Genomic DNA, 13,176 nt, shown 5'->3' on the forward strand with positions numbered 1-13,176 from the left:
GTCCTTTGCTGTTGTTCTGGGATTGATTTGCACTTTTCGCACCAAAGTATGTTCATCTCTAGGAGACAGAACGAGTCTCCTTTCTGAGTGGTATGACGACTGCGTGGTCCCATGGTGTTTATACTTGCGTACAATTGTTTGTACAGATGAACGTGGTACCTTCAGGTATTTGGAAATTGCTCCCAAGGATGAACCAGACTTGTGGAGGTCTACAATATTTTATCTGAGGTCTTGGCTGATTTCTTTTGATTTTCCCATGATGTCAAGCAAAGAGGCACTGAGTTTGAAGGTAGATCTTGAAATACATCCACAGGTACACCTCCAATTGATTCAAATGAAGTCAATTAGCCTATCAGAAGCTTCTAAAGCCATGACATAATTTTCAGGAATTTCCCAAGCTGTTTAAAGGCACAGTCAACTTAGTGTATGTAAACTTCTGACCCACTGGAATTGTGATAAATTGAATTATAAGTGAAATAATCTGTCTGTAAACAACTGTTGGAAAAATTACTTGTGTCATGCACTAAGTAGATGTCCTAACCGACAAAACTATAGTTTGTTAACAAGAAATTTGTGGAGTGGTTGAAAAACGATGACTTCAACCTAAGTGTATGTAAACTTCCGACTTCAACTGTATGTCTCAAGACTTCATCCATGACACGTCACTAAAGTTTGTAAATAATCATTGCAAAAGGATGTTAAACATGAACCTTGTACCATCATCCAGAAGTCATGTGATCCTGTTTCTCTACAGCGGTAATCAGCCTGGTAATTATGAGGCTAATAAAATGTGGGTTGATGGCAGTAAATGAAATGTCAGGATTGCCAATATAAAATAGTTAAGATACATTTTCTCGTGACAAGAAAGCACACAGGGACACCGAATGACATCTCTGGTCCGTTTCATAGGAGATTGTTTATTTGTTTATTTCTTGTAATTCTGCCAACGTTTACAGTAGCAACACCAGGAACCTCTCTTCAGAGGCGACACATTGCACATACAATACTCTTGTCCCAATAACAGCACAGTGCTAAACTTAAAAGTAGCTCTTCACTAGAATAATAGTACTCAGTAGGAGGCTACCAAGAATCACTACAGCTCACAAGAAGCCAAACAAAAAAACTCTCGTCTTCACACGACAACGTTACACTAACAAAGGACCGACACTACTGAGGAGCCAAATAATAGAAGATGGGTTGGTGTACTGCAGTGAGAGTTAGATTAGGGTTTCCTGGACACACTTGGACCTTAGGTTTCATTGCAATGCCGTTCCATCCCCCCGGACAGGGCAGGGCGAGCGACCTAGCATGGCTTTTATGTGTGTGTGTGGTGGTGGGGGGTACTGTATGTATGCAGGATGAAATCAAGAAGGCCCAAGGATAGAAAACCTCCTTAGATTGGGTGCCTGAAGTTTTTGCCAGCGAAAACAGCCTTGTCTCCAAGCTCCTCCTCAATCCTACGGAAGGACAGGAAGTCAAACAGTCAGTTTGAGGTTTCAACACATGAACCATTTTAACGGCTAAAAGAGGAAGTCATAAAACAACCGAGTACTATCCTTGATAATTGTACATTGAGATGAGTGATATCTGGGCCAAGTCTAGCTTGTTTAAGTCATGGAGATATATCTAATGAAGAATATAGGACATGGTCGTTTTCCTAGCGACAGCATTTTATACAGCTGAGATAGAGTTTAAAGACGGGGGGGGGGGCTCACCTGAGCAGCTGGTTGTACTTAGCCAGACGCTCAGACCTGCATGGAGCACCGGTCTTGATCTGAAGAAGGGAACACAGCATATCAAGTTAATCGGTACACTCGCTGTAGCTAAGGGCAAAACTGAGAAAAACCGACGCTGACCAACTTTGGTGAGGGAGCTTGCAATTGCATTGAATGTAATAACATGCAATAGAATATCACTAAAGGACAGAACAAATGTCTGTCTGCAGAGGTTTGAGCCAACAAGGCTGTGGTTTCCAGGCCACACCAGTAGTAATGTCTATGTATTGATCTTAAAAAGAGGTGTAGCCGACCTGTCCAGTGCAGAGACCGACAACCAGGTCAGCGATGAAGGTGTCCTCTGTCTCTCCAGAGCGATGGCTGACCATCACTCCCCAGCCGTTTGTCTGGGCCATCTTGCAGCTACACAGGAAACAGGTACAGGATCAATGTCTGTCTTGTATAAAGATGCTTGAGATGATGAATCACATTCCAATCTTGGTATAAATAAACAACTACTGCTGCTAGAGCTCACCTCTACCACTACTACCACTACCAATGCTACTACTACTACTACTACTGCTACTGCTACCACCATTACCACCACTACTGCTACTAGCACCACCACTGCTACTACTACTACTACTACTGCTACCACCACCACTACTACCACCACCAATGCTACTACTACTACTACTACTACCACCACTACCACCACTACTGCTACTAGCACAAATACTACTACCACCACCACTACCACTACCACCACCACTACTACTACTACTACTACTACTACTGCTACCACCACTACCACCACTACTGCTACTACTACTACCACCACTACCACTACTACCACCACCAATGCTACTACTACTACTACTACTACTACTGCTACCACCACTACCACCACTACTGCTACTAGCACAAATACTACTACCACCACCACTACCACTACCACTGCTACCACCACTACCACCACTACTGCTACTACTAGCACAACTACTACTACCACCACCACCACCACTACCACCACTACTGCTCCTACCACCACCACTACTGCTACTACCACCACCACCACTGCTATTACTACCACCACCACTACTATTACTACCACCACCACCACTACTACTACTACTACCACCACCACTACCACCACCACTACTACTACCACCACCACTACTACTACCACCACCACTACCACTACCACCACCACTACCACTACCACCACCACTACTACCACCACCACCACTACTACTACTACCACCACTGCTACTAACACCACCACCACTACTGCTACTAACACCACCATCACTGCTACTACCACCACTACTGCTACTACTACCACTACTGCTCCTACTACCACTACCACTACTGCTCCTACTACCACTACCACTACACTACCCCTACTCCTACTCCTACCACTACCATCACCACCACTACTACTACTACCACCACTGCTACTAACACCACCACCACTACTGCTACTAACACCATCACCAGTACTGCTCCTACTACCACCACTACCACTACTCCTACTCCTACTCCTACTACCACTACAGGTTCATTATCTAGTTCTTAGATACAGCTACTGTAGTATGGTTTCACTCATTTCATTGAAGGTATTGTAAAATGTCTACCTAAGAAAACTAGGCCTGGAGTCAAGGAAGATAATACATCACCTACGTTCTCCTTGTATCTTGTGCATTATATCTGGTAGTACACTACATTCTATTACATTAAGTATATCTGGTAGTACACTACATTCTATTACATTAAGTATATCTGGTAGTACACTACATTCTATTACATTAAGTATATCTGGTAGTACACTACATTCTATTACATTAAGTATATCTGGTAGTACACTACATTCTATTACATTCATTATATCTGGTAGTACACTACATTCTATTCTGTAACATGCATTATATCTGGTAGTACACTACATTCTATTCTGTAACATGCATTATATCTGGTAGTACACTACATTCTATTACATTCATTATATCTGGTAGTACACTACATTCTATTACATTAATTATATCTGGTAGTACACTACATTCTATTACATTCATTATATCTGGTAGTACACTACATTCTATTACATTCATTATATCTGGTAGTACACTACATTCTATTACATTCATTATATCTGGTAGTACACTACATTCTATTACATTCATTATATCTGGTAGTACACTACATTCTATTACATTCATTATATCTGGTAGTACACTACATTCTATTACATTCATTATATCTGGTAGTACACTACATTCTATTACATTCATTATATCTGGTAGTACACTACATTCTATTACATTCATTATATCTGGTAGTACACTACATTCTATTCTTACATTCATTATATCTGGTAGTACACTACATTCTATTACATTCATTATATCTAGTACACTACATTCTATTCTGTAACATTCATTATATCTGGTAGTACACTACATTCTATTACATTCATTATATCTGGTAGTACACTACATTCTATTACATTCATTATATCTGGTAGTACACTACATTCTATTACATTCATTATATCTGGTAGTACACTACATTCTATTACATTCATTATATCTGGTAGTACACTACATTCTATTACATTCATTATATCTGGTAGTACACTACATTCTATTACATTCATTATATCTGGTAGTACACTACATTCTATTACATTCATTATATCTGGTAGTACACTACATTCTATTCTATTACATTCATTATATCTGGTAGTACACTACATTCTATTACATTCATTATATCTGGTAGTACACTACATTCTATTACATTCATTATATCTGGTAGTACACTACATTCATTAAGTATATTACATTCATTATATCTGGTAGTACACTACATTCTATTACATTCATTATATCTGGTAGTACACTACATTCTATTACATTCATTATATCTGGTAGTACACTACATTCTATTACATTCATTATATCTGGTAGTACACTACATTATTACATTCATTATATCTGGTAGTACACTACATTCTATTACATTCATTATATCTGGTAGTACACTACATTCTATTACATTCATTATATCTGGTAGTACACTACATTCTATTACATTCATTATATCTGGTAGTACACTACATTCTATTACATTCATTATATCTGGTAGTACACTACATTCTATTACATTCATTATATCTGGTAGTACACTACATTCTATTACATTCATTATATCTGGTAGTACACTACATTCTATTACATTCATTATATCTGGTAGTACACTACATTCTATTAACATTCATTATATCTGGTAGTACACTACATTCTATTACATTCATTATATCTGGTAGTACACTACATTCTATTACATTCATTATATCTGGTAGTACACTACATTCTATTACATTCATTATATCTGGTAGTACACTACATTCTATTCTGTAACATTCATTATATCTGGTAGTACACTACATTCTATTACATTCATTATATCTGGTAGTACACTACATTCTATTACATTAAGTATATCTGGTAGTACACTACATTCTATTCTGTAACATTCATTATATCTGGTAGTACACTACATTCTATTACATTCATTATATCTGGTAGTACACTACATTCTATTACATTAAGTATATCTGGTAGTACACTACATTCTATTCTGTAACATTCATTATATCTGGTAGTACACTACATTCTATTCTGTAACATTCATTATATCTGGTAGTACACTACATTCTATTCTGTAACATTCATTATATCTGGTAGTACACTACATTCTATTCTGTAACATTCATTATATCTGGTAGTACACTACATTCTATTCTGTAACATGCATTATTATCTGGTAGTACACTACATTCTATTCTGTAACATGCATTATATCTGGTAGTACACTACATTCTATAACATTCATTATATCTGGTAGTACACTACATTCTATAACATTCATTATATCTGGTAGTACACTACATTCTATTACATTAAGTATATCTGGTAGTACACTACATTCTATAACATTCATTATATATAGTAGTACACTACATTCTGTAACATTCATTATATCTGGTAGTACACTACATTCTATTCTGTAACATTCATTATATCTGGTAGTACACTACATTCTGTAACATTCATTATATCTGGTAGTACACTACATTCTATTCTGTAACATTCATTATATCTGATAGTACACTACATTCTATTCTGTAACATTCATTATATCTGGTAGTACACTACATTCTATAACATTCATTATATCTGGTAGTACACTACATTCTGTAACATTCATTATATCTAGTAGTACACTACATTCTGTAACATTCATTATATCTGGTAGTACACTACATTCTATTCTGTAACATTCATTATATCTGGTAGTACACTACATTCTATTCTGTAACATTCATTATATCTGGTAGTACACTACATTCTATAACATTCATTATATCTGGTAGTACACTACATTCTGTAACATTCATTATATCATTCTACATTCTGTAACATTCATTATATCTGGTAGTACACTACATTCTATTCTGTAACATTCATTATATCTGGTAGTACACTACATTCTATTCTGTAACATTCATTATATCTGGTAGTACACTACATTCTATAACATTCATTATATCTGGTAGTACACTACATTCTGTAACATTCATTATATCTGTAACATAACATTCATTATATCTAGTAGTACACTACATTCTGTAACATTCATTATATCTGGTAGTACACTACATTCTATTCTGTAACATTCATTATATCTGGTAGTACACTACATTCTATTCTGTAACATTCATTATATCTAGTAGTACACTACATTCTGTAACATTCATTATATCTGGTAGTACACTACATTCTATTCTGTAACATTCATTATATCTGGTAGTACACTACATTCTATTCTGTAACATTCATTATATCTGGTAGTACACTACATTCTATTCTGTAACATTCATTATATCTGGTAGTACACTACATTCTATTCTGTAACATTCATTATATCTAGTAGTACACTACATTCTATAACATTCATTATATCTGGTAGTACACTACATTCTGTAACATTCATTATATCTAGTAGTACACTACATTCTGTAACATTCATTATATCTGGTAGTACACTACATTCTATTCTGTAACATTCATTATATCTGGTAGTACACTACATTCTATTCTGTAACATTCATTATATCTGATAGTACACTACATTCTATTCTGTAACATTCATTATATCTGATAGTACACTACATTCTATTCTGTAACATTCATTATATCTGGTAGTACACTACATTCTATTCTGTAACATTCATTATATCTGGTAGTACACTACATTCTATTCTGTAACATGCATTATATCTGTTAGTACACTACATGTACTATGCCTGCAGGGACTCTGTACTTATGCAGTACTTATGCCTGCAGGGACTCTGTGACAGAGCCGAGGTGGCACAAAATGGCTGCCAGTGGAGTGACACTCCACTCAGTGATGGAACCAGGCTGAACCAAAATGGCCGTCTGTGTGTGGACAGTTACTTACGCCTGCAGGGACTCTGTGACGGAGCCGATCTGGTTGACCTTGAGCAGCAGGCAGTTGCAGGCCTTGTCGGCCACACCCTTGGCGATGCGCTTGGGGTTGGTGACGGTCAGATCATCACCCACCACCTGGATGCTGGTCTCCGCCGTGAACTTAGACCATGCCGCCCAGTCATCCTGGTCGAAGGGATCCTCAATGGACACCACTGTAGAAGACAGAGGAGGACGGTTGTAACGGGTTAGTTGTTAAGAGCACGTCGTTGAGGTCACTACTGGGGAGAGGAAGGGATAAGTCACTTTAAAGCCTAATTAACTAAATTAATTAATTAAATTCATTAGATATTTCTTCTTCAACTGATTTACCTTCGACTCCCAAACATCAGGGCTTTAAACTCTAGCTAGAGGAGTATTACAGTACCTTAAAGATCCACAGAGGCCCTGGGCTCTTACAGAGGGCGAAAGTCAGTCACTGAGCCTAACAGAAATGGCACCCTATTCCCTACATAGTGCACTACTATTAACCAGAGCCCTATGGGTAGTAGTGTGCCCTATAGGGAATAGTGTGCCATTTGGGACTGTGACCGGAGTCTTAACAGTATAATGAGGATCAGTGGTTCTCAGTAGCAGACCTGGGTAACTCAGCCGGAGTCTTAAAATGAGGATTAGTGTTTCTCTTAGTAGCAGACCTGGGTAATCCTTCATCTAGTGGTAGTGGCACTGCCGACCCCAGGCAACCTATCCCCCTTGGTGATGGGGGGTCAAAAGGAGTGCACTATATAGGGAATAGGGTGGCATTTGGAACACATGAACACCCACCTGGGTAATCCTTGACGAAGCTCTTGTAGAGGTCTCCCAGCTGGTCTGGGGTGATGTAACGGCTGGAGTCGTCAGGTGACTTGAAGTCCAGGTCGTATTTCCCGTCCTTGTAGAACTCGGAGGCGGCCACGTCCATGCCGATCACGATCTTGTCGGTGTAGCCGGCTTTGCCAATGGCTTCCTTGAGCAGCTCCAGAGCTGAGAAGAACATAGATCGATTAGAGTTAAGATTCCCTCAAGATGAATAAGGAGGATTTGTTTGGCTTTATATATATGTATTAATTCATTCTTAGGCTCCCTGTCTGGCTCCTGACCTATATAGGGTGTTGATACGCTGTTTAATATGACATGTAACCTATTTGAAATTATGTTCGCTTCTTACATTCACCTTTTCATATTTATTCAAATACTTTTCATTCAAATCCATATGGTTTGGTTTCAATACTTAAACCAATTGGTAGGTCCAGGTAGTCACAAAAAAATGGTGCTGGTTAAATTGTGATTTTTAATGAATGGAGCGAATTTGGAGCGAAAGTGAAGATTTTTCTGTGAAACATTTTATTTTTTATTTTTTAGCAGAGCGTTAGGAAAGACATGGAGGAACCCGCACCATGAGGCGAGGAGCGGGATTTCCAACCGCTCAACTCCGCTCACCTGTGCTGAGGGCTAGAGGGCTCTAGGACATTCCCTCTCAGCTAAGACACAGAAGTGTCAGGAAGCAGCATCACAGCTCATTATTCCACTGAAGTGACGCTGCAGTGGTGCCATACTGCTGATCATGTGACAACTTTTGCTGTAGAAAAGGGCTATAAACCTGATTGATTGATTGATTGATTGATTGATTAACTGACTGACGCTCATTGACTCTCACCTTCCTTGTTCTCCAGGATGTTTGGGGCGAAGCCTCCCTCGTCTCCCACGTTAGTGGCGTCCTGGCCGTACTTCTTCTTGATGACGTTCTTCAGGTTGTGGTAGACCTCGGCTCCGATCCTCATGGCCTCCTTGAAGGTGCTGGCTCCTACAGGGAGGATCATGAACTCCTGCATGGCCAGCTTGTTGCCTGCGTGGGAACCTCCGTTGATCACGTTGAAGGCCTTGGACAGAGACAGAGGTTTGAACTGAAGTTTCATATCAAACAAAATGAAAAAAAGTGGTCAAAGATGACTGAAGAAAGAGCAAAGCGATGTGTACATTGTAACGGAGGAGAGCCTGATGGAGACGAGACGGGTTTCACCTTTAGACCAACATATCAGGGGTAAGACGTAGCAGCTCAGTGAACTACAGCAACACTAGACTGTATTATCCAGCTGAGCTAAAAGCCTAAGCATTAGCTCGGGGAGCTAACGTACAGTTGAAGTCGGACGTTTACATACACCTTAGCCAAATACATTTAAACTCAGTTTTTCACAATTTCTGACATTTAATCCAAAGAAAAATTCCCTGTTTTAGGTCAGTTAGGATCACCACTTTATTTTAAGAATGTGGAATGTCAGAATAATAGTTGAGAGAATTATTTTTTTCAGCTTTTATTTCTTTCATCACATTCCCAGTGGGTCAGAAGTTTACATACACTCATTTAGTATTTGGTAGCATTGCATTTAAATTGTTCAACTTCGGTCAAACGTTGCGAGTAGCCTTCCTCAAGCTTCCCACAATATATTGGGTGAATTTTGGCCCATTCCTCCTGGCAGAGCTGGTGTAACTGAGTCAGGTTTGTAGGCCTCCTTGCTCATACACGCTTTTTCAGTTCTGCCCACACATTTTCTATAAGATTGAGGTCAGGGCTTTGTGATGGCCACTCCAATACCTTGACTTTGTTGTCCTTAAGTCATTTCACCACAACGTTGGAAGTATGCTTGGGGTCATTGTCCATTTGGAAGACCTATTTGCGACCAAGCTTTAACTTCCTAACTGATGTCTTGAGATGTTGCTTCAATATATCCACATCATTTTCCTACCTCATGCTGCCATCTATTTTGTGAAGTGCACCAGTCCCTCCTGCTGCAAAGCGCCCCCACATCATGATGCTGTCACCCTGTGCTTCACGGATGGGATGGTGTTCTTCGGCTTGCAAGCCTCCCCCTTTTTCCTCCAAACATAACGATGGTCATTATGGCCAAACAGTTCTATTTTTGGTGCATCAGAACAGAGGACATTTCTCCAAAAAGTATGACCTTTGTCCCCATGTGCAGTTGCAAACCGTAGTTTCCTTGCTGAGCGGCCTTTCAGGTTATGTCGATATCGGACTTGTTTTACTGTGGATATAGATACTTTTGTACCTGTTTCCTTCAGCATCTTCACAAGGTCCTTTGCTGTTGTTCTGGGATTGATTTGCACTTTCCGCACCAAAGTACATTCATCTCTAGGAGACACAACGAGTCTCCTTCCTGAGCGGTATGACGGCTGCGTGGTCCCATGGTGTTTATACTTGCGTACTATTGTTTGTACAGATGAATGGGGTACCTTCAGGCGTTTGGAAATTGCTCCCAAAGATGAACCAGACTGGTGGAGGTCTACAATGTTTTTCTGAGGTTTTGGCTGATTTCTTTTGATTTTCTCATGATGTCAAGCAAAGAGACACTGAGTTTGAAGGTAGGCCTTGAAATACATAAACAGGTACACCTCCAATTGATTCAAATGATGTCAATTAGCCTATCAGAAGCTTCTAAAGCTACTTAAAGGCACAGTCAACTTAGTGTATGTAAACTTCTGACCCACTGGAATTGTGATACAGTGAATTATAAGTGAAAAAATCTGCCTGTAAACAATTGTTGGAAAAATGACTTGTGTCATGCACAAAGTAGATGTCCTAAACGACTAGCCAAAACTATAGTTTGTTAACAAGACATTTGTGGAGTGGTTGAAAAACGAGTTTCAATGAACCTAAGTGTATGTAAACTTCCGACTTCAACTGTAAGTCAGCTTTAGCTCAGCAGGACAACACAGTCTTGATGCAAGGTCACATAAAGATGACTCACGCATTAGTAAACACAGACTTAAATGGGACTGGAAGGATGCCGATAAACTTACTGGGGACTGGAAGGATGACGATAAACTTACTGGGGACTGGAAGGATAACGATAAACTTACTGGGGACTGGAAGGATGACGATAAACTTACTGGGGACTGGAAGGATGACGATAAACATACTGGGGACTGGAAGGATGACGATAAACGTACTGGGGACTGGAAGGATGACGATAAACTTACTGGGGACTGGAAGGATGACGATAAACTTACTGGGGACTGGAAGGATGACAATAAACTTACTGGGGACTAGTAGGATGACGATAAACTTACTAAGGACTGGTAGGATGACGATAAACTTATTGGGGACTGGAAGGATGACGATAAACTTAATGGGGACTGGTAGGATAACGATAAACTTACTGGGGACTGGAAGGATGACGATAAACTTAATGGGGACTGGTAGGATGACGATAAACTTAATGGGGATGGGATGATAAACTTAATGGGGACTGGAAGGATGGGGACAGGGACTTAATGGGGGGAGGATGACGATAAACTTAATGGGGACTGGGAGGATGACGATAAACTTACAGGGGACTGGAAGGATGACGATAAACTTAATGGAGGATAAACTTAATGGGGACTGGAAGGATAAACTTAATGGGGATAATGGGGACTAGAAGGATGATGATAAACTTAATGGGGACTGGAAGGATGACGATAAACTTACATGGGGACGGGGAGGATGACGATAAACTTAATGGGGACTGGAAGGATGGATAAACTTAATGGGGGATGACGATAAACTTAATGGGGACTGGATAAACTTACTGGGGACTGGTAGGATGACGATAAACTTAATGGGGACTGGAAGGATGACGATAAACTTAATGGGGACTGGAAGGATGACGATAAACGTACTGGGGACTGGAAGGATGACGATAAACTTACTGGGGAGGATAAACTTATTGGGGACTGGAAGGATGACGATAAACTTACTGGGGACTGGGGGTAGGATGACGATAAACTTAATGGGGACTAGGAAGGATAAACTTAATGGGGACTAGAAGGATGATGATAAACTTATGGGGATGGGGACTACATGGGGAAGGATGACGATAAACTTACTGGGGACTGGAAGGATGACGATAAACTTATTGGGGACTGGAAGGATGACGATAAACTTAATGGGGACTGGAAGGATGACGATAAACTTACAGGGACGGGGAGGATGACGATAAACTTACTGGGGACTGGTAGGATGACGATAAACTTAATGGGGACTGGAAGGATGACGATAAACTTAATGGGGGATAAACTTAATGGGGGACGATAAACTTAATGGGGACTGGAAGGATGGATAAACTTAATGGGGACTGGTAGGATGACGATAAACTTACAGGGACGGGGAGGATGACGATAAACTTAATGGGGACTGGAAGGATGACGATAAACTTAATGGGGACTGGAAGGATGACGATAAACTTACAGGGACGGGGAGGATGACATTGGGGTTGCCAGCGAGGTCAGCGATGTGACGGTACAGGGGGACACCTTTCTCAGCAGCACCGGCCTTGCACACAGCCAGGGACACGCCCAGGATGGCGTTGGCACCAAACTTAGCTGAGGGGAAAAACAGAAAGCGAAGAGCCCATATTAGCAAACAATTTCTGCCTTTTTTCTCATTTTCCTAAATTGTTGATTTGGGCTGTATTCAAGTAGACTGCTGTTCTTATTGCTTGCATAGGGACTAAGGAATGTAACATGCCATTTATGTATTTGCATTGAAGCCTCGTACACTGGAAGGCACACAACTCTATGCTAAAATTCCATATACCAACCAAAGGAAGTAACCTACACTTGTTCTCTGTGCCATCCATGTCCAGCATCAGCTTGTCAACCTTTTCCTGCTCCAGGACGTTGACGTTCTGAACAACAGGACAGACAGACAGACACAGAACAACACACCAGTCATTAGAGATGGAAGGAACTGACAACAAACAAACAAAAAAGGTTAGTTCAAAGTTCAAACAGGTTAGCTCAAAACACCTATCTTCAAGGATGTTTAGGTTCACTAGTACACACTACACACTGCATCTCGAGGTGCTACCTAGCCAGGTTACCTGAGACCTCTGTAGCTCTGGTCACTGAGG

At 40.1% G+C, this 13,176-nt stretch overlaps 1 protein-coding gene across 2 annotated transcripts in view; it reads right to left on the reverse strand.

Moving 5' to 3' along the window:
- Positions 1-885: 885 nt before the first annotated feature.
- LOC118360649 (alpha-enolase) overlaps positions 886-13,176 on the reverse strand; it is a 38,295-nt gene continuing 26,004 nt past the window's right edge. For both annotated transcript variants that reach the window (XM_052484586.1, XM_052484587.1), the window contains exons 5-12: positions 12,882-12,951; positions 12,513-12,646; positions 8,925-9,147; positions 8,054-8,251; positions 7,242-7,443; positions 2,030-2,138; positions 1,716-1,774; positions 886-1,457 (exon numbers count right to left, since the gene is read on the reverse strand). In XM_052484586.1, the coding sequence (XP_052340546.1) occupies positions 1,394-1,457; positions 1,716-1,774; positions 2,030-2,138; positions 7,242-7,443; positions 8,054-8,251; positions 8,925-9,147; positions 12,513-12,646; positions 12,882-12,951 (1,059 nt within the window). In that variant the 3' untranslated portion in view covers positions 886-1,393. The remainder of the gene's footprint in view (positions 1,458-1,715; positions 1,775-2,029; positions 2,139-7,241; positions 7,444-8,053; positions 8,252-8,924; positions 9,148-12,512; positions 12,647-12,881; positions 12,952-13,176) is intronic.

This window comes from Oncorhynchus keta, chromosome 28 (genome assembly GCF_023373465.1).
Source record: "Oncorhynchus keta strain PuntledgeMale-10-30-2019 chromosome 28, Oket_V2, whole genome shotgun sequence".
Taxonomy (NCBI): domain Eukaryota; kingdom Metazoa; phylum Chordata; class Actinopteri; order Salmoniformes; family Salmonidae; genus Oncorhynchus; species Oncorhynchus keta.